General features: G+C 42.3%; 1 protein-coding gene across 4 annotated transcripts in view; it reads right to left on the minus strand.

Moving 5' to 3' along the window:
* The window catches only part of TACC1 (transforming acidic coiled-coil containing protein 1), a 184,773-nt gene that overhangs the window by 69,090 nt on the left and 92,093 nt on the right, over positions 1-23,590 (minus strand). For 3 of the 4 annotated variants that reach the window (XM_082255222.1, XM_082255223.1, XM_082255220.1), the window contains exons 3-4: positions 4,559-4,834; positions 3,952-4,528 (exon numbers count right to left, since the gene is read on the minus strand). In XM_082255222.1, the coding sequence (XP_082111348.1) occupies positions 3,952-4,528; positions 4,559-4,834 (853 nt within the window). Of the gene's footprint in view, positions 1-3,951; positions 4,835-23,590 lie in introns of all 4 variants that reach the window. The other variant, XM_082255221.1, reaches the window with a different exon arrangement.

The raw sequence follows: 23,590 nt of genomic DNA on the forward strand, positions 1-23,590 counted from the left end.
GGCTATAAAGTGTATGCAAGAGCAAAGAAAGTACTCCCTCCAGGTTGTGATGATTTTATTGCATTTTGGAAGGGGGGGTGATAAGCTTAATTTCCCATAGTAATAAAGTCCCACCACCTTTTTATTAAGCTCCACCTTTCATGGATGCATGTTACCATGGCAGCAGAAAGGAGTTTCGGTTGTGGAAGAATAACGTGTTACTTGAGTCAGCCATAGACGGTTCGAATCTCAGCCAAGTTTAGCAGGAACTGGACGAGATTTAAACCATGTATGGGCACGCTGAATGTACCCAAGTTGATAGAGCGATCGATCCACTTAGGTACAACCAGGCTGCTGGATTTTACATGCGCTTATTGTAAGCAGGCGCTAGCAATAATCACCGTCTGCGCCCAGTGGAGACGGAGTGGAATGGAATTGGGAAGGGCTAGAGCCTCTGTCAGGTTAGTAAGTATTGACTGAAGTTCCAATTTAAACAGAATAAATTCTCACACTTTAAGTGTCCATTCACACTACCGCGACTTGTCAGTCCATTGTGTGCTACGGGAACCGTTCTAATAGGAGCGACTCAAGTCGCTCCGCCTTAGAAAAAGGTTCCTGTACTACTTCGGGGCGACATCGGAGCGACTTGCATAGACATTCATTAGGTTGCCCCCCGAAGTCGTGCCACGTTAGTGTGAACCGGCACAAAGGGCTGATTGCTTGTTATGTCTAGGCGAGAGTAAAAGCCATTTATTTACCGAATCCGCCACTCCCTCATTATCAGGCAACACCCCATGCTCCAGCGGTGGACAGGCCCTCATCATCATTACACTCAATGAAGGGCTAAGAATCCTACATTCGTCCAGATGATTTCAGGACCTTAGATCAATAGAGCATGGTAGAGAAGACACTATGGGGACCAGTCTAGCAGCAAAGAAAAGTGGAGGATCAAGTAAATAAATTTACTCTACCAAGTCCCCTAAACCTAGAACAAGCAACTAACCCTTGAATACTTTTCGTCTTTCCCAGAGTCAGGCTTTAAGTCACAGAAAATACACTGGAGAAAGAAACGTGAGACCGGTCATCAGATTTCTAGTTTCCTTTGTGATCCAGATTTAATCCTTTAGCATTTTTTCGAATTCAGCATGAAAAGGGGAACTGAACAACTGCTATGTTAAGGCCCGTACACACGATAAGAAAATCTGAAGGGAAATTACGTCCGACGACCGATCTGCTGATTTTCGGATTGTTAGTATGGTGCTTTCGCCAGCCGACTCCGACTTTTCGGCTGACAAAATCCTGATGTGCAGGCTATAAAATTTTTGTCCTCCGTCAACACACGTCCGATTTTCGTCTCATTAGTACAGATTTCGACGGGAAAAAATTTAAAGAGCAAGACTAGGCATGCTCAGAGACGAAAGAACACATACAAAAAATCCAACACATGACATCACTTCTGAAGTAGAATTCTGTCGTAGGTGAAAATTCGTATGAAAATAACCTCTTCACTTTCCACATCAGACTAGCATGCCACAAAAAACAGACGACAGATCTTTTGATAATCTGATCGTGTGTACGGGCTTTACAGAGAACATTTAGAAATGTTAACTGTGCCTAAGCAGTATCCTGAAAAATCTCTCCTTTGCCAGAAATCCCACCTGAAAATCAGCAGTGTACTTCCTGCTATTTAAGGGAGGGTAGACAATTCTGTGTCTACAGACTCAGCCATGTATCTGCAGTGTTACAACAAAGGCACTGTTGCCTGTGACTGCTAGTCTCAGGAGATCTGGAATGAGATTTGGTGCTGCTTACTGTTCTCCTTGCTGAAGGCTCTGACCCGAGGAAGCAAAGCCCTGCCTCTACCAAGATGGCTGCCTCCACTCAGAGACACAATGCAGGCCATGGCATGGTATATCAGTGATGGAGAAAAGATCAGCTGCAAGGAAACCGCAATACTGGTGACACATCCTTTGCCTGCCTGATTTGTTCACAGCCACCAGAGTTTAATTTCTCTTTTTAAAGACATCAGTGCTACAGACACGAATGTCTCCCACAATCTCACCTCTATTTAACTGTCCTGCCAACATGCATACGTAAGTGGGGCATTTCTTATTTTAGACCGAAAGCGACTCAGAAAGTTAGGATTCCAACATCACACATGGAGATTTAAGGCTGTGTTGTACAAGCAATGCAGAGCAGGGTAAAGGCTTCTAATAATTTATGACTGAGTTTTAGGAAAGATAAAGGGAACAATAGGAAATATTTAAAGCACTGGGAGCCATAGAGAGAGGTTATGGGAACTGCAGTGGGCACAAGGAGAAGAATAATGGACAACTAAAACAGCTGGTTTAAAAGCATACAAGAAGAGGCTTTAAAAAAGTACAGATAAATACAAAACTATCATTAGTTAAAGAGACCCTGTCACCAACTTAAAAAAAAACTGCCTACTAGCATCATTTTACTTTTTATAGATTGTTCTTAAATTTACTTGCAATGTGGCTTTGAAATTGCTAAAATATTTGACTACTCCAGGAGAGTCATAAAGAACAGCACAGCTCCATACCTCATTGCATGTCATAGCCCTCTCTTCTTTTGTAAGTATCTAATGATGTCTGGGTTGATCCAGCTCCTTTGCCCCTCCCCTCACCTCCTAGCTCTCAGTCTGTGGGTCTTCGACATCACACCCAGTAGCAGTTTCTGGAGGTCTACACAAGGGAGGCTTTTACAAGTAAATAATATCAATAAAATGTTAAATGCACATATAATCATGGGGAGATTTTTATTAAAAGGAATGGTCTGGTGACAGGGTATCTTTAAAAGAATTTAGCATGTACACAGAGGATCCTGGAAATTCTAAAATGAGAATGGATCAACATTCACAACTTGTTTTAAAAAGTCAATAAGCTATAGATTAGTTGGCTGCATTATGGTGCTTAGACATAATTGTATTAGATCATTTGGTTGATAGTATAAGCATTACTTATAATTACTCATAATGGATAAGGGACTGAACATTGTAAAGTGTCCATAATCTGTTTAATAGTTTATTATGTCGGTGCACTGTGAAGCAGTGGTCGCCAACCTTTCAGACCTCACGGACCACTAAACTCGCAATTTCGAATCCTGCTGACCACCAACTTAAATTTTACATGCCTTATACACACATTTCTGCTCTCTGACCCCCCCCCCCCCCCATCACACTGCTGCCTTATACACAATGTTTCGGCTCTCTACCCCCCCCCCCCCAACTCACCATTACACTGCTGCCTTACACAGACTCATCACTGGATCTCACTTCTTTATCCAGCCACGTCCTTGAGCTCTGTGCTCCCTCTCACAGTCTGTGATCAACGCTGCTATTGGAAGTCCCCTCCTTCACCACCCGCTCTCTGAACTACTCCCAGAGCCTCCTTCTGAGTTCACAGGAGCCAGAACTCAATGCCAGCAAGCATTGAGAACACTGGAAACATTAGGTGGTAATACATGCAGCAGAACCCCTGGGGATCACCACAATATTCTCGTAGAACATCAGTGGTCCACGAACCACTGGTTGGCAACAGCTGCTCTAAGGGACACAATTTAGGTTTTAACAAAAAGAAAAATGGTAACAAGTGTTATTTAGCAGGTTGCCATACTAGACATTAGACTTCTCAGTAAAAAGGTGCCAATTAGCACAAGAAGAAGATAGCCTATGTTTGTCTTTAGGTCTGCTTTTTCGGATGGAAAAAGGAAACCCACATACACATACCCCTAAATAATTTATGCTTCCAAGGTAGACATTTGTGCCAGACAGATAAATGTTCCAGCAATTCCACCTCAGGAGACTGCAACATTCAGGTAAAGTAAATTATTGGGTATTGTTATTTTCTGGATGCACCTACCATGCAGCATCATGGATCTCAAGCAAATTTTGATTTCTTTAATCCAAGAAAAAAAAGAAAAAATGAGGAACACAATTTTTAGGAGACTTACGTTATTAGACGGGATCTGCCCAACTTTGGCGAAGATCTGGGACTTCCCGATCCTCTTCTTGATCTAGTTTCCTGCGCAAGATCGGTTTCTGAACCAGAGAGGGTCTTACTTAGCTTAGGATGATCCAAAGGGCCATCACTTAGATCTTTGTTGAATCCACAAGGTGCTTTTGTAACCGTAGGAGATGAAGACAAGGCTGACTTTCCTCCAAATGGGTTGAAGTTGGGGTCTTCCCACTGGCTGGGATCAAAATTATAGGATGATTTGGGGAGGGAAAGGTCATCCAAATCTGCATTCATCTCCAGGTTCTTTTCCTCCTGCCCAGCTTTTTTTGTCCTGTTGTCCTTTTGTATCCTGGATGGAAGTTTGCTCATAGGCTTTCGGACTCTCTTTGGGGAATCTTTCTTAATACTGTCATTTGTTTCCATTACAGAGTCCTGATTGTTAAAATCTCTTTCAGAAGTATCCACTGATGTTGCATTGTCTGTCTGAAGGCCATTGTTGTTGAGGAAATCTTTACCAACTTCCTTTAAGCTTTCTTTGTCTATTACCTTCCGCTGAGCTCCTGTCTCATTGCCTTGGTCATCTTGTGACAGAAAAGCATTGCCTTGGTCATCTTGTGCCAGAAAAGCATTATCAACAGATGAATCTTCTGAAGACCGGACCCCAGTATTGTCAACAGGGGATTCTTTAACATCTCCCACTGAAATCCTGTTAACGGAATCCACGGTGCAAACCTCAGACACAGCTAGACCCCTGTCTATAGCCAAGTCACTGGTTGTCTTCTTATCAAAGTTGGTTTCCAAGGTGCCATCGGTTAATAGGTTGTTATTATCATTTAAAGTTAAATCTGAAAAGAGTTCTGTGACCACTTTATCGGTTTCTGGAAAAAAAATAGAAAAAAAAAAAAGAAATGATCAAATAACCAATTTATCACAAAACAAGTAATAAAGCGCTAACATGCACATTTTTAGCTTGGTAGGCAAATACACTGGACCTTTCAAGGTTTTGTATAGGCTAAAAGAAGTGCTCCACACAAATGTACTGTGGTAGGATAGTGACTGGTGGCCATGGTGAAAGGTGGATGTTGTCAAAGAAAATATGGTTTATTGGAATAAACCTTTACATGCTAAATAAAAAGGGAGATGGTCAAGGAGAGGAATATTGCCTTTTGAAATTATTATGAACTCCCTATATAAAATACTAACAACTATACTAAGCCACCATCACAAATAAGCCTCATTATTCAGTATTGCAACTTTACAAATTTCATAGTTTTGCATTCTTTCAGCAGTGGTTTAGTTTGTGGCTTTCTGCATTCGGTTGAATAACTGAGACTCTGAATGTCTGAACAGGGAGCAGATCACTATACATAAAAATGGTAAACAGCTGTCAGGTTCAGATTCCACTCTCATTAAAAGGTCCAAACTGGAAAATATTGCTAGTCGGGAACACTCACCAAATAAATATTTTTTTGTAATGTCCCATTCCAGACCTTTTCTATCAACAATTGGTACCACCTTTCAAGGTCTACAGGTCCTCACAAAAACTCCAGCTGCAACTGTACGGAGACGGCATGGGTGCATGTTTGCAGCTCCCAATCAGTTGTTTCTTTCATCTTTTGTATAATTACCGTATTTGCTGGCGTATAAGAAGACCCCCTAATTTTCAAGTTAAAACCTAGGTTTTGGGCTATACTCACCATATAAGACTACCCCCCTTCTGTACCGTAGCAGAGTATAAAATGTGAGGACTACTTTACATGGCCCAAAACAAACGTCCCTATTAATCTCTTAACCTGCTGGATATGCGATAATAATGTATGTACCATAGCGGAGTAAAAAATGTGAGGACTACTCTACTTTACATGGCCCAAAACAAACGTACCCAAAACAAACGTACCTATTAATCTCCAAGCAGGGTAAGTACACAGGTTGTAATCTCTCAACGCGCTGTATGTGTGGTAATACTGTACTGGTATGTACCATAGATTCGTCTACATACAGTATACCGCGCTGAGTCAATCACGGTGAGCAATGTATTCTGTTATTGAATATAAGCCAGCTCAAATTGGCGGAGTCAGTGAGGCAGGCTGATGATGTTACTCTTTCTAACTCAGCTAAGCCAAGCTGGCTTTGTATGTATTATTAATAGAAAACATCGCTCACTGTGATTGGCTCAGCGTGGTATACTGTATGTAGCCGAAGAAACAGTACATACCAGTACAGTATACCGCACATCCAGCGCGTTAAGAGATTTCACCATTGGTACTTACCCTGCTTGGAAATTATTAGGGACGTTTGTTTTGGGCCATGTAAAGTACAGTAGTCCTCACATTTTTTACTCCGCTACGGTACATATATTATTACCGCACATCCAGCGGGTTGAGAGATTATTAGGGACGTTAGTTTTGGGCCTCACATTTTATACTCCGCGTAAAAGACGACCCCTTTATTTTTGGGGGATGTTTTGAAGGTTAAAAAGCCGTCTTATACGCTGGCAAATACGGTAGGTGTTTCCTTTGTTACCAAGAGCTTATTTTCCTGACTTTGGAATTTTGGAATTAGGACCTGTGCATGTAATATCCATCTCCAATGAGACAGGAGAGTGGAGGGTGGGAAGGACTTACAAACTGATGTCTAGAAAGTCAAAACTTTTACTAATATAAATCCAGGGTCTGATGGGTGCACACAGATGGGTTTTCTAGCAATAAGTGCCCATTCACACTACCGCGACTTTTCAGGCGACTGGTCAGCCTGACAAGTCGCGGTCCATGCAGTGCTACGGGAACCGTTCTAATAGGAGAGACTCACGTCGCTCCGACTTAGAAAATAGTTCCTGTACTACTTCGGGGCGACATCGGAGCGACTTGCATTGACATTCATTATATGAAGTCCGTGCAAGTCGCGCCGAAGTCGCGGTGCACGCGACTTCACAGGTCGCCCCCGAAGTCGTGCCGCGGTAGTGTGAACAGGCACTAAGGGTAATAGAATGGTACCTCGCAGTACATATTCTTAGGCTAGGTTTTTAATTATTCAAGTTTAAAATATGCATCAGATTTACTGGAAGTTATGTCTGACTAGTTCCATGGACAAAAAGTAACATTCCTCAGTGCTAGTTCCCACTCTTTTCCTCATACTGCATTGAAGCTAACTGCCTAAATATACAGTGCCCATGTATAAAAAGCCGCAAATAGCTGGAGGGCAACAAGAGTATATAATTATATTACAAATACTTGACTTTTATGTTAGGCCAAAAAAAGAGCAATTGCTGCAAGTAACACCTTAATTACAGCAATTAAAACAAAGCTGTCATTTAATACCTTCAATCTCGAATGCTGTCCCAGGTAAGACCATATAATCCCAGCATACAAAGCCAGGCACAGTCACGTACTGGTAGTAGCAGAGTCTTGAAAATAGTCATTTTGTAATAAAACCATTTTTTTTTTTTTTTTAACTTTTTACCTTCCATGAATATTCCTAACTCCAAACCATAAAGGCCCAGAGTAAATTAAACAATACAGATTTTGTGGGGAAAAACATAACCTGTTATATATATTACAAGGTCTTACTTTTTTACAGTTGATAAGTTACAAACTCCCCTTTGGAAGATTTATCCTTTATTGCTGTTTTGGTCACAACACAAAATTTAGGATTTTTCTTCTTTCAGTCCCAGTGACATCGATTGTCAAGACAAATTAAGAATGTGAATCTCCCTAGCGGGGAAGCATAATGTAAAACTGACATGGATTCTTTCACTTCACTATTATTTTGTTTTTATTTATTTAGGGCTTATTCACCTCACGCTAGTCCACTCGGATGGGTGTTGTATCATGTATTAACATGCAAGTCAACCTGTTCCCTCTGGGTGATCTATGTACATTGCAAGGATTATAACAAGGTTTGTTGCAGATTTCTACCTTTTGTTATTCTGAAGAAATCACTGTGTGTTCCTCTGTGCCGAGTGGGACTAATGGGGGTGGTTTCATAATTATCAATCAGCTGTGCACCTGCAGGGCACTAAATGAGGAAAGCTGCTGGGTCTGCATCCCTTTAGACGTGTTCTTATTGGGATTATCTCACCAAAAATGACATTTTTGTTGCAGGGGATGCCTGATATCTGACTTGTATCTTAGGCAGACATCTGGGAAAATCAGTGAGCCAATCACACAAGCAGGAAATGTTTCTGGGGTGTGGTCACATTCTGTGTACAGAACAACTCCAGGTAGCCATATTGCATATCAGAACTGACGAAACGCATCGGGTCTCGGCGTGCTGACGTCACCCTCTGCGTCCAGGAAGTGCGGGCGGTAAGCCACCCGGCCGGCGGCTCAAGCTCCTTTTTCACTCAAGGCGTTTTGCTTATTTCATACATGTGAGTGTAATTTTTTTTTTCCTATTAAAGTTTGTTTGGTTTTATGCTATGGCGTTCTCCCTTTTTTATTTATGATTGCGGAGTTCATTAGTCCATATGTGCCATATCTGAGGAGTGACTCCTTGTGACCGCTGGGTTCCTTTGATTCACCTATCAACTGGTTACTGACTTGGGAGTTCATGAGATTTCCTTACTAGTATCTGGTAAGGGGTTAATTTATCAGGTGTGACTAAAGGTGGGGTGAGTGTCCCTTCTTTTCTCTTCTCACCGGATGAGGCTTCTTACTTTTTGTCCTTCACCTTCCTTACCTGCTGGAGGCTCCTAAATGCACACTCCTTCCTATATCTGGTAAGGAGTATTTATTTAGATTTACACATAACACCGTGGTGTTCATTTTTTATTCTTTATTTTTATTTTATCTTTATTTTCTAATTTATTCAATACTTTTTTCATTTTCACTTGGTGGGGAGGTCTCATTATATTCTCTTATCCCACACAATTTTGCAGTGCACTAGCTTCCCGTTAATTTTTGGGGTTTTATGCTATGGTGTCTTTTTTATCATTCCATGTTCATCATCCAATATGATTGAAACACTTCCATCTGAGGGATTTTGAAGCCGTCATCACATTGTATATATTGGATTTCTCTGCGACATCCTTATTCTTCATTTATTCCTTATATGCGGTGGAGATGAATACTTATGCCATCTATTCATCTATTTCTGGCAAGCAGAACATTCATCAGAACTGGATTGCTGCACCTAATCACTTGATTGATTTACTTTGCACTTAATGATTTATGAACACTTTAATTTCACTATTGGTTATATTCATATTTATATTATGCTTTATCACTTAGCGCGACTTGTATTTATTTGTTTTTGGGGTGTTGTCACACTTGAAGTTGCAGCTATTTGTTTATTGATACACATTAGCGCGGTTACACAATCCCTTTTTTATTTAGGAAGTGGACATGCCCGTTAGAATAACCCATTTTTAGTTTGATAATTGGGTGAAAGGTGTTGGATCAATGAGTAAAACTGTCTAAAAGTGTCACACACACAAATGGGACCTTCAATATAACAGGATCATACAACTGCACCTCCAGTAATGTTGTGTACCTCGTCCAATGCAAAAGATGTAGCAAAGGATCTTATGTAGGGGAAACAGGACAGAAGTTGCAAGTAAGGATGAATTTGCACAGACATACCATTAAGGAACAAAGAAGATAGTTTCTGCACACCTGTGGGACATCATTTCTCACAACTGGCCCACACTATAGAAGACCTCATTGTTTTAGTTCTTAAAGTGGAGTTCCGGCCACAAAATCAACATAATCGATTTTGGGCCATCCGCTTGCTTTCGGTCACCTGCAAAAGAAATGGATAGTTACGATTTTTTTTTTGTTTACTTACCTTGTTATTGAAGAAAAATATACTCACCTTTCTTCCACTTCCGCCCTCTGCGGCCGTGGCCCACGCCGTCACTTCCTCCTTGCATTGATTCCTGGGAGCTGAACGTCCTCGCTCCCAGGAATCAATGCGCCTGCACCGACCCCGCTCGTCACTTCCGGTGCGGCGCCTCATTCCTTGCTAAACAGGTTCTGGGCATGCTGTGGAGGGATGATGCGCCCGCACCGGAAGTGACGAGCGGGGCCGGTGCAGGCACATTCTGGGAGAAGAGGACGCAGAAGAGGACGCGCTGGCTTCAGCTGCCCACATCCGAGATGGCAGCGCTGGAGAAGAAATCTTCAAGGTAAGTATTTCTTCTAAAAGGTAAGTGCGAACCGGGACAGTACAGAGGCTATTCATTGTGGAATGTACTAGCCCTGACTGTCCCGGGGGTATTTTTATTGAAAAAAAAAAAAATTTGTGGCCGGAACTCCGCTTTAAAAGGGAATTTCAGAACTATCCAGGAAAAAAAAAAAAAAAAAAAAAAAAATTTTGAATGATACTTCTTTTTGACAAAAAACAGCCTAAATTTAGATATCGGTTTCCTCGCTCATTATCCTACAGTTTTACGACCCCCTCTGTGACTATCACCCCCCCCCCCCCCCCTCCCTGTCTATAGCTCTCCCTCTGTCTTATCTCACTAACTATGCTAGTTTTATTACCATTGCCAATAACATTTGTAATGTTTGTTTGGTTTTCTCTTTTCTTTCCTTCCTTTGGCTTAGAGAGTGTTTTTTTTTTTTTTTACACCATTCTGCTAAAACTTTTGTGAACCAGTACTGCTTGGACCTTGACGACGGGGACATACCCCAAAAGCTTGCCCTGAAAAATTGTATGTTAGTGCAAATAAAAAAAGTATCACAGAGTGCTAAATAATGAGAAACTCTAAAAACCATTATTTCTTTGGTGTAGATCATGTGACTATTGAGCAACATGTTGCAGTTTCATATTTTTTTTTACATTTGCCGCATTAATCGAATTTTACTTTTCAAAGCCTTCAAAATTTTACGCATTCCATAAAATCAGTTTTCCATGAGACAAACACTTGGAGCACGATCAATAGTTTTTCGTGGCAATTACATTTTTTGTTACAATATACAGTAACTCACATATAGCTACTAACAAACAATGCTTTTTAAAAGTACAAGCTTAGCAGCTCCTGTGGGCTAAGGTATAAAATCCCGGGTACTTTACCCTCACGTTTATGAAGGACGTTTCTCCCTGAACATGCCACCATCTTTGTGCTGGGGGGACGCCATTTTGTTGAAGCCCAGAGCAGTCACTTCCTTATTGGAAACCCTATCCCTCTTCTTGGTCTCAAAAACGATATCTATCACTTTCTTCAAATACAATATGTACATTTCCAACCCTTGATTGTATGTCCTGGCTTAGCTAGAGAGGAAGGCTGACACAAACTTACAGTTTATGAAGTTCACAGGCTGAGATGAGGACAAAGGAGAGCATAAGACCCTTTTCTTGTAAGTTTAAAGCCAGCCATAGAGGTATCGAATCTTGGCTGGTTCAGCAGGGACCAGTCAAGATTCGATCCATCAATAGGCAAGCTGCTTGTACTGAAGTCAGTCTGTCGATTTACTTCCGTACAACCAACCCGTGGAATTTTTTGAATGCGATTACTGCTGGTTCCTATAGCCGCTAGCAGTAATCATTGTGTTCTGCCTGCAGGAAAGGCTCCCCGCCAGCAGAACACTATAGCGCTGTGGGAGGGATTCCCCTATTAACATTGTCTGTTGACAGGGGAATCCAGCAATTTAATTTTCCTGCAGCCTGTAGTTGCAGGTATGAAAAATAGCATCCTCTATGGCTTGCCTAACTCTTTTGTGTCTCCCTGGCAGCAGAGTTTGTCCTGTCACCTCTCCTGCTTTTCTTTTCTCCCTCTGTAATCTGTTTCCCCCCCTGCACAGTTTGATATTCCTGCATGCGCAGAGAAGTGAGAGAGTAATACTGGACTTTAAACCGAATAGGGGTTTGTTTTTAATGTTTTGCATAGATATACCAGGGCAGCCTGAAGTCATCTATGAGGACTTCAATTTTCTGAATAAAGTTCCTCTTCATAGTGGTTGTTTACCCACTATTGTATAAGCATGTCATCCGCTGTGTTAGATAACGCTATGTGTCCCTGTGCCGCATAAAAAAAAATGCAGATTATACTTTATATGAGAGCGTCTTCCGCCACGCTCACATGACTTCTCGGCTCTCTCCTCTGCCCGGCTGACAGCTATAGCAGGCGGGGCTGAGCACTGCCGCAAATGTCAGGAGGGGAGAAGAGAGATCCGAGGAGTCACAGGAGTGCAGGGAGACGCTCTGATATAAGGGATAAATCTGCATCTTTTTTTTTACAGCACAGACACAGGGACACATAGCGTTATATAACAGAAGGGATGGCATGCTTATACTATAGATATAAGAGCAGCACAAGGGGAGGATTGTGGAGTGGACAGAGCTGACAGGCAGGCAGGGAGGGGGAAAGAGGACAAAGGAGAGCTGCAGATGACAGAGGCAGGTAAAATGACCATGGCGTCAGGGCTCAGCAGCCATGATAAACCATGGTCAGTTTATAGAGGAGAGGGCAGAACCAGGCAGGATTGGCCAGGTATTTCAAGTTATACGGGGGGGGGGGGCAAATTACACAGCACAAGCACTGTGCTGTATAACATGCTTTAAGGTAACAGGATCCATTTTTTTTTGGGTAACAAACTTTAATTTCAAACACAACTCAAACTGGCTACAAAATGTCTAAACTGCTGGGGGCTGCCTATAACTATGCCTTTTCCTTCTTCTAATTCAGCCATTCTCAACCAGTGTTCCGTGGAACCCTAGGGTTCCTCCAGAGGATGCTAGATATTCCTTGAGTTGTGGTTGATTGTCCTCACATCTGATGGTGCCTGCACAGTTCCAGAGCCAACACCACTTGTCAAAGCCAGCAACATGGCACCTATCATAATTTTAGCAGTCTGTAAGGGTGTCATTCTAACCACCACTGTAGGGGTTTTCGGTCTTCCAACTGAACACTACTGGAAGGGGGATTTTTCCCCCAACGAAATGGTTTTAGTAGAGGTTCCCCAAGACCTGAACATTTTTTAGGTTCCTTTAGGTTGAGAAAGACTGTTCTATAGTGACCTGGGAGAATAAAAAGGAGATTCCAACCGTTTCATGGGCAATATGCAAAAAGATGAGTCATACGGTAGTAAGAGGAATGACCCGTGTGCGCACTACAAAGACAGTTTTCACCGCAACACACAAGACCTGCTTTATGAAGCCCAGAAGAAAAAAAAAAAAAAAGCTGAATTCAATGAAAGCTACTGCATAGCTCAGCCAGGAACATGAAACCCGATTGGAGGATATGCTAAACTGCTTCATTTCTGCTCCAGTTTTCACAAGCCAATGATTAATGTAACACAGAGAGACATGCCGCATTATTATAGGAAGAAGTACGGCCACTCATGTCTATTAAGTGGTAACAATTTAAAAGGGGCATTAAAATCATTTGCTTCATCCAAAAGAGACAGAAAATGAGGTCAGCATGAGTGATCGTGTATGAATTAAAATTAACCCGATTCCTTCATGTTTTAAGGGCAATACAGGAAAATTGAAGCAAAACAGAATGTGTGCTATGTGCATTAACCATTTTATGTCAGGCTCTGTACTCCACTTTAAAGGGATATTAAACCCCCCCCCCCCCCCAAAAAAAAAAAAAAAAAAAGGGTAATATATTCTAGCCTAATAAACCATATATGTTGTGGCTGCATTAGTTTTCTTTTTTACGCTTTCTTTCCTCTGTTTTCAGCTGCTGATATGGCCAGTAACACATCTCCTGTATTAGAGTCCCTACATTCCGGATGAAGGAGCACAGGGGATACCTTGGAAGAGCGGCATTGTCAGTTTGGAGGGAGGGGAGTGTTAGATTGACTAGCCAAACTCCAGCTCACACGTTATAAGCAGTTACAGCAAACAGTTTTTTTTTTTCCCCTTTTGGGAATAAAGATTTTACATGAATAAAGGCTGATCCTTGTAAGTACCCCTGTCAGTTGTAATTGGTTTGTCTTAATCCTCTAACTGCTACCATCTGCAGGACAACTTGTTCTGTTGAAAAATAACAGGACTTAGCCCCCGTTCACATAGGGGCGATCCGACTTCGGCTGGCGACCTCCGAGGTCGCGGTGCGAGCAGCGCGCCGCGACCTCGGAGCGGCCGCCACGGACTTCATAACATTGAAGTCTATGGCGGTCGCCTCCTGGTCGCCCCAAAGAAGCTCCGGACCCTTTTTCTAGGTCGGAGCGACTTGTGTCGCTCCTATTAGAACGGGTCCGCAGCTTCCCTCACAGGTCGCCCTAGTGTGAACCGGGACTAACTGACCAGGTGAAAACAAAGCAAAGAAAGGCTAAAAAAGAAAACAAATGCAACCATTACAAAGAATTGGTAAGCTGCAATAGAACAAAATATTTTTGTTAGGCTTAATGTGGCTTTAAAGTAGAACTATAGGCAAAACTTGTTTTTCTTCATTTTGAATAGAGTAAGGGAGGGTTATAACTAAGGATGGGCTCGGGCTTGTTGTGATCCTAGTCCTGACCCACATGAGCAATCCCGCCAGGAAGCCGTCACTGCACACTGCCAATCATAGCCAGTGAGGCATCTCCCAGCCCACAGCTGCACATACACACGCTGCTCATGATTGGCGGTGTGCAGTGACCGCTTCCTGGCGGGATTGCTCATGTGGGTCAGGACTAGGATCCAAACAAGCCTGAGCCCATCCCTAGTTATAACCTCTGGGGGGGTTTTTGTCATCTTTTGGACTTGCATATTTTTCATTTACAGCTTTCACAGTTTTTTTAAAGTCCCCTCAAACCATACATTTTCTGAAAGCACAGGACCGGTAGTGTAAAAAAATAATTATATAATAACAAATTAGAGGACATAGACAGAAAGGAGAGGGTAAAAAAAGAGAACATGATGGACAGAGGACACATGAAGTTAGGGTAAAGGGACACAGACTTCAGACACGCAACAAGAAGATGTGAGGGCAGCAGTGGCGGTAGAGCAGCAGGGTGGCCTGGGGTGGGAGAACTATTCATATGAACATTCATTAGAAAATCTACTAGTACATGGCCAGCTTTAGACCCTTCTACATAGTGTCATGCTTTTTCCCTGAAGTGTTTTTGCACATTTCTCTCATAGACCAGTGTGTAAATGCATATCTGGACATTATATGCAAGTTCAGTGCTCACAAACTCAAGTAAATGCACAGAAAAAAGTGACAAAATTGCAGAAATAAAATTCTCAAAAATGTGTGCAATTTAAGGCCTCCAAGCACACAAAGTGAAGGGGTGGCAAGGATCAGACAAAAACTCATCACTCTGAACAATGGAACCATCCGGTAAATGGAAACGTCCATCAGGTGCACAGGCTGCGGTGATCTCTCCAAACACCATGAAATACAATCTCAATCAAAAGGACAGCCAGAAACTCTGTAAATCTTCCAATTCTTTATTGTCACACCTCAGTGAGTAAAATAGACAAGGTGGCCAACGCGTTTCGGCGAGGAGCCTTGGTCACAGCACTGGGGTGGGAAGGATTGCAGACACTCAGAATTCCTTCTTTAACAAGGAAAAATCTTAAAAAGGTCACTGAACTAATGTTATTAGCACAGTGAAATACTTGAAAAGGCTTGTTTTCTTGGGACTTCCATAGTTTATGTTGGCTAGATTTAGTTAATTTAGAAGAAGCTCTAGAATATTTACATGAATGTAATGATAGTGTTTTGTTGAAAGTAGACTTAGAAGTAGAACCATAGGCAAAACTTAGTGTAAGGGAGGGTTATAACCCCTGGTCGGGGTATTTTTTTTTTTCTCCCCCTTTTCTTTTGGCCATCCATTTCCAATTGGGGAAACTTCCCTTCACTTCCTGTCCCATAGTCAAAACAGGAAGCGAGAAAATCCCTCCAAAATTAAGGGAATCTCTTGGGGGCCCCCAGGTCACCAAAACTTATGTCCTTATTTAAAGAGGTTGTAAACTTGTTTAAAAATTTTTTTTTTTTTTTACAACCTGCAAGAGAAAGACATAATGAGCTAGTATGCATCGCATACTAGCTCATTATGAAATACTTACCTTAGAACGAGCCCCCGCCGTGCCGCTCTCTTACCTGTATGACGGGCGACATGACATGTCGCTCGTCTTCCGGGATCGCGGCATCCGGTCATCCGATTGGCCGGAGCCGCGGTGACGTCACTCCCGCGCACGCGCGCGGGAGCCGATGGTCACGGCACGGGGCTCTGAAGGAACGGCACGATCAGCCGTTCCTTCAGAGCGCATGCGCCAGTGACGTCACTGGCTGCATTAAAGGTAAATATCTCCTAAACGGTACATGTTTAGGAGATATTTACAGTACCTATAGGTAAGCCTTAATATAGGCTTACCTATAGGTACAACTTCCTGAGGAGGGTTTACTCCTCTTTAAAGTTTTCAATTTCCCTCTAAAATTTGGGATTTTACTTTCACTTTCAATGATATTTATAAACAGGACAAACAGAGAGAGTGAATCTCCCTAAATGGGGGCAGAGACCGCAATCAAATCTGACAGATGTTCTAATCCCTCTCCTCCTTAAAAAGGTTTCCTCTCCTGTCCACCTACATATCCGGCCGAACCTATATAAAAAAGATCTGTGAATGTAACTTTTTTCAATCCAATCCGCTCCAGTCATATGATCTTGCAGCTCAATGTAAGGGAGCACTCAACAGCGGTTGTGGATTCCAGGAGCCATGATGTCACCCATAGGCTCCTTTGGTGCAGCTGTTGTCTGCGCTCCCTCCTCTCCCCTGCAGCAGCCATTCACTAACACAGGAGAGCTGAAGCTACAGGAGAGCTGAAGCTACAGGAAAAGATGATCAGACTGGAGCAGATAAAAACTAGACAAGTATACACATCTTTTTTTATATAGGTTAGGCAAGATATGTAGGAGTAGGAGGAGTGGCGAGGAGGAGGAGTGGCGAGGGAACTTTTTAAAAAAATAAATAGGCTTTTCTTTTCCAATTTAATGCTACAAAGATGAGAGAATTTACAATGCGGCCAATCAGCGGCTGCCAGCTAGTGGTACCTAAACACAGCCACACTGGTCACGCGGATGCTAACAAAAGGACGATATGCAGGTAAAAGCAGCCAGTCAGTCACTACAGAGCTCCGCTTACCATTTATTAGATACATATATACAGTATTTATATATCAGATAAAAAATAAAAAAATAAAAAAGAATGCACGTGTGCTTTCTTCAAAATGCCCCCTGCAAGAAGGTTTGAACCAGGAAAAACGTTTTGCTCCCATCATGCAATAGGAGCTTTCCCTGTTCTGCTCCGGGAAAGCTATGCTGCTCACACAGTGTAGTGGAGGAACGGGTACTATCAATTTTTCATGGAGAAAAAAGTATGCTCTTATATACCAGAGCACTTCTATAGAATAAGAACTTGTATGTTCATATGGACCAGTGCTTCTCATGTTCCAGTCTTCATTAATCACGCCCAGTGCACTGAATGCCAATTACAGGGGAGTATTTGCTATAGAAAAGGAAAAGGGAAGCTATGCTTCCAGTAGTACAGTGTAGTTGGAGGAACAGGTACTATCCATTTTTCGGAGAGCCAGCCACTGGACTGCAAAAGATAGAGGTAAAAGGTAAACATGCAATGGTTGCATTTAGTGGTTTCTCCAACCTTTTAAGTTCAAAGACATCTTTGTTTTTACATTTAGCAGTTCCAGGCAAAAGTTTAACAGCCATACTGCAAATACTAACATAACTGGTTACTGCCCATGTTTTAAGTGTCACTTAAATTTGGCGGAGGCTCTAAGCCTCCGCCAAACCACCAAACTCTTCTTTTCTTCTGCTGTAATCTGACTTCCTGTTAGAGGTTGGCTACATTTGCTCTCCGTGGTCCCATTGTATTGAGGAATGTAGTCACCTTCTCACCCAATCTTGCTTGCACATGAGGACTATGGGATTTGTAATGTGTATAGAGCAGTGCACATGACCACAACTAGCATGCACTGTTTGTGCCTAAAGGGCCGTACACACTTGACGAAAATCGGACGAAATATCCTCCGATTTTTCTCTGTCTTCTCAGCGTTCATTACTGTTTTTAGTCGACAGAGCATAAATGTTCACGAAATTTCTCGTCCGATTTTTCTTTTTTTTGGCACATTTGTTCCTAGACTTCTGGGTTGTCACCAACTTCAGATCATGCGCGGTCTTTCGTATCAGATTTTTCACGGACGTACTGCATACACATTACACGAAAAATCGGTCGTCTGGGGACGGACGAAAAAAATTTTGGTGTTTGTCCCTCCGTTTTTTTTCGTTGAAAATGTCGGCATCGGCTGCTGAAAGTTGTGTACACACTAGGCGAAAATCGGACGATTTCACATCGGGAGGGAATTTTCGGCAGATTTTCTACTAGTGTGTACCCCACTTAACAGAAGGGAGAGGGAAATCCAGGAGATCACAGAGTACATTACAAGGAGGCAAAAAAAAAAAAAAAAAACACAGTAAGAGACAAAATAATGAAAAATAGATTGCAGGGCATTTAAGTAGCAGATGTGTATGGATTATTTTTTAAGATTAAGGATATCATTTATTGTCAGAGCTGAAGAATCGTTTGGTGTAATTTAAAGTTGATGAAGCAGAAATCTCTCATTTGGGATGTGTGTGGTGACACATCACGCTGGGCCTTAAGCCTTTGTCTTGCTCAGTGAGGATTTCCCCGATCCCTCCTTCCTTGGAAGGTTTTGTATTTAAGTCACGAAGTAAGACACTGCCTACATTGTTCATATTTCCTTTGTGAAACCGTCTTCTGACCTCAAATCACCCAGAAACTCCCACACAAACAAAGACATGTGAACCAAAAACATAGAAGATACACCTAGGGATCAATAAATCAGGTTTTCCAAAGTTTTTATAGTTTCCCATAATAGACCATGCAGAATGTGCGCTTTGTGGGGTAGAAACTGGAGCTCCAAAGCTCAGCATCTAACTTTCATATGAAACAAGAACTTGTATGTTCTTATGGACCAGTGAACTTCTATAAAATCAAGAACTTGTATGTTCTTATGGACTGGTGCTTCTTTGAAACAAGAAAAATTGTATGTTTTCCACTGCAAGTACCGGCTCGGCTCTACTCGGCCCTGCTTGGCCCGGTTTGCTTTTCCACTGCTGGTACCACATGGTACGGTGTTGGAACGGTTCGGTACGGTACGGTTTGCTTTTCCACTAAAGTAGTACTAAAGTTAAGTGTGTGGGATAACAACGGGGTGGGTGGGATTCTCTGACCAATCAGTGGCTAGTAGTGACTGCATGCAAAGGATTGTGGGATATGGTACCGGGTATGGTACCTCTTGGAACCACAATCGAGGTGGTACTGTTTTTGAGAGCTGTACCGTTCAGTTCCAGGCAGTGGAAAATCGCCGCCGAACCGTACCATTCCTACACCATACCATGCAGTACCAGCAGTGGAAAAGCACAAAAGCGAGCCGAACCGTTCGGTTCCATGCAGTGGAAAAGCGCCTTATAGACCATGACTTCTATGAAACAAGAACTTGCATGTTCTTATTGACCAGTGAACTTCTATGAAACAAGAACTTGTATGTTCTTATAGGCCAGTGAACTTCTATAAAATCAAGAACATGCATGTTCTTATGGACTGGTGCTTCTTTGAAACAAGAACTTGTATGTTCTTATAGACCATAAAAGACCTTAAAAGACGACAAAGGAAATATGGCCACTGAGGACAGAGAAAAGGCGGAAGTGTTAAATAATTTCTTCTCTTCAGTCTTCACAAAAGAATCGGGGGGCTACACTAACCCAGCTTGTAAGGCCGAACTAAACAACACACCACAGGAAGTGCCGCCATGGCTAACAGAAGATAGACTTAGAACTAAACTAGAGAAACTTAACATAAATAAATCACCGGGACCAGATGGCTTGCACCCGAGGGTTCTTAAAGAGCTCAGCCAGGTGATTGCCAGACCATTATTCTTGATCTTTAAGGATAGTTTACAGACGGGTATGGTGCCAGCTGATTGGAAAAAAGCCAACGTGGTACCAATATTTAAAAAGGGGCCGAGGTGTATCCCGGGTAACTATAGGCCGGTCAGCCTAACATCTGTAGTCTGCAAGATTTTGGAGGGGATGTTAAGGGACCACATACAAGACTTTAGTAATGAAAATGGTATTATTAGTAGTAATCAGCATGGATTCATGAAAAATCGTTCTTGCCAAACCAATCTATTAACCTTCTATGATGAAGTGAGCTGCCAACTAGATAAAGGTAAGCCTGTGGATGTGGTGTATCTGGACTTTGCAAAGGCTTTTGACACCGTTCCCCACAAACGCTTACTGTTCAAACTAAGGAAGGTAGGTATGGACCATAAGGTGAGTACCTGGATCGAGAACTGGCTCCAGGGGAGAGTCCAGAGGGTGATGATTAATGGGGAGTACTCAGATTGGGCAGGTGTGGAAAGTGGGGTCCCCCAGGGTTCGGTAGTGGGACCAATCCTGTTTAATTTATTCATAAATGATCTAGGAGGAGGGGATATCTAGTACAATCTCAGTATTTGCGGATATACTAATCTAAGCATGCCAATATCTTCTGGGCAGGATGTGGAAACCTTACAAGCGGACCTGAACAAAATAACGGGGTGGGCAACTACATGGCAGATGAGGTTTAATGTTGAAAAATGTAAAGTAATGCACTTGGGGGCCAGAAACCAAGCTACTCACTAGGGGGGGAACCTCTGGGTGAGTCTAGGATGGAAAAAGACTTGGGGGTACTGGTAGACAACAGGCTTGGCAGTGGCATGCAATGCCAAGCCGCTGCAAGCAAAGCCAAAAGAATACTGGGATGTATAAAAAAGGGGATTCACTCCAGAAATAAAGAGATTATTCTCCCACTCTACAAGACTCTGGTACGGCCACCGGTCCTCAGGAAGGATGTGCTGGAATTGGAAAGAGTCCAGAGAAGGGCAACAAAAATAATAAGGGGAATGGAGGACATCAGCTATGAGGAAAGACTACAAGCACTGAACTTATTCTCTCTGGAGAAGACGATTGAGGGGGGATATGATATCAATGTACAAATACTGTACTGGCGACCCTAGCATAAAGGAACAAACTATTCAGAGTAAGGGAATACAATAAGACACGTGGCCACTCACTAAAACTAGAGGAAAGGCGGTTTAACCTTAAAATGCGAAAGGGGTTCTTCACTGTAAGAGCAGTAAGGATTTGGAATTCTCTTCCACAAGCAGTCGTATCAGCAGGAAGCATTGATAGTTTCAAAAAACTATTAGATGGGCACCTTAGAGACCACAACATACAGGGGTATACAATGTACGGTTAACAGCAAACACACGCGCACATCATAGGTTGAACTGGATGGACTGATGTCTTTTTTCAACCTCACTAACTATGCAACCATGACTTCTATGAAACAAGAACTTGTATGTTCTCTTGGACCAGTGCACTTCTATGAAATAAGCACTTTTATGTTCTTATGGACCAGAGCTTCATTTTCCAGTTTTCAATAATCAGGCACAGTGCTCTGAATGCAGATTATAAGTGAACATTTGCTATAGATTCCTTCATGTGAATAGTAAAATCTGGTTGATCTGTGTAACAGTGCCATTTATGCTCCAGTCACCATAACACATCCACAATATTAATTATTATTTATCCAGGTTTAGTAGTGAAGGGGTTAAAGAGTCAGATGTCTAGAGGGCGGCTGTAGAAAAATGCCAGGAATCCCTCCAGAGAGGATGGTTTTTGACATTCATTTCCAGTACGGTTTGGTATGCACTTTGAGGACACACACACACACACACACACACACACACACACACACACACACACAAGATCCAGTTCATAAAAACGGAGATCAACATTCTTGCCAAAGTAAGCAGTTAAATAGTACATTACACCATAAGCTCCTGGTAAATGTTACTGCTACTGTATAGTAATAGGAAGAAATTCTATTTCAGGGAAGGAGAAGCGAACATAGAATTCAGGAGCCGGTCAGCCCAATAAAAAAAACCAGGAAATATTTAGGCCGGATTCATACAGTGCAAAAGTATTCACCTCCCTTGGCATTTTTTGTGTTTTGTTGCCTCACAACCTGGAATTAACATGGATTGTTTGAGGATTTGCATCATTTAGTTTACAGAACATGCCCACAACTTTGAAGAGGTTTTGTTTTTTTATTGTGAAGCAAACAGCAAATAGGACAAAATGACAGAAAAAGTCAATGTGCATAACTATTCACCCCCCTAAAGTCAATACTTTGTAGAGCCAGCTTTTGCAGCAATCACAGCTCCAAGTCGCTTTGGATAAGTTTCTATGAGCTTGCCACATGTTACCACTGGGATTTTTGCCCATTCCTCCTTGCAAAACTGCTCCAGCTCCTTCAAGTTGGATGGTTTGCACTTGTGAACAGCAATCTTTAAGTCAGATTTTCTATTGGATTGAGGTCTGGGCTTTGATTAGGCCATTCCAACACATTTACATGTTTCTCCTTAAATCACTCAAGTGTTGCTTTAGCAGTGTGTTTGGGGTCACTGTCCTGCTGGAAGGTGATCCTCCGTCCTAGCCTCAAATCATGCACAGAGAGGTACAGGTTTTGCTCAAGAATATCCCTGTATTTAGCACTATCCATCTTTCCCTCAATTCTGACCAGTTTTCCAGTCCCGGGTGCTGCTGAAAAACATCCCCACAGCATGATTCTGCCACCACCATGTTTCACTGTGGGGATGGTGTTCTTTGGGTGATGTGTTGGGTTTGCGCCAGACATAGCGTTTTCTTTGATGGCCAAAAAGTTCCATTTTAGTCTCATTAGACCAGAGCACCTTCCTCCATACATTTTGGGAGTCTCCCACATGCCTTTACGCAAACTCAAAACGTGCCATTTTGTTTTTTGCTGAAAGTAATGCCTTTCTTCTGGCCACTCTGCCATAAAGCCCAACTCTATAGAGCATATGGCTTATTGGCATCCTATGTACAGATGCTCCAGTGTCTGCTGTGCAACTCTGCAGCTCCTCCAGGGTTACCTTAGGTCTCTGTAGTGCCTCTCTGATTACTGCCCTCCTTGCCTGGTCCGTGAGTTTTGGTGGGCACCCGTCTCTTGGCAGGTTTGCTGTTGTGCCATGTTCTTTCCATTTGGTTATGATAGATTTGATGGTGCTCTTGCGGATCATAGAAGATTTGGATATTTTTATAACCTAACCCTGACTTGTACTTCTCCACAACATTGTCCCTTACTTGTTTGGAGAGTTCCTTGGTCTTAATGGCAGTGTTTGGTTAGTAGTGCCTCTTGCTTAGGTGTTGCAGCCTCTGGGCCGTTTCAAAAAAGATGTGTATATGTAATGACAGATCATTTGAAACTTAGATTGCACACAGGTGGACATCATTTCACTAATTATGTGACTTCTGAAGGTAACTGGTTGCACCAGAGCTTTTTATGGTCTTTATAACAAAGGGGGGGAACACATACGCACATGCCAATTTTCTGTTTTCTATTTCTAAAAAATAGTTTTTATGTATATATTTTTCTCATTTCACTTCACCAACTTAGACTATTGTGTTCTGATCCATCACATAAAATTCAGATTAACAAAACATTGAACTTAAGGCTGTAATGTAACAAAGCTGAACTCCAGCTGAGTCCGTATTGTGATTTCCAGGTTGATCACCAGAGCAGAGGGAGACTCTGCTCGCAGAAGGAGATTGTCCAAGTAGCCCAGTACCGCGATGCCCCGTTGGTGTAGCAAG

The sequence above is a fragment of the Pelophylax lessonae genome, assembly GCF_965119305.1.
Source record: "Pelophylax lessonae genome assembly, chromosome: 4".
Lineage (NCBI taxonomy): Eukaryota > Metazoa > Chordata > Amphibia > Anura > Ranidae > Pelophylax > Pelophylax lessonae.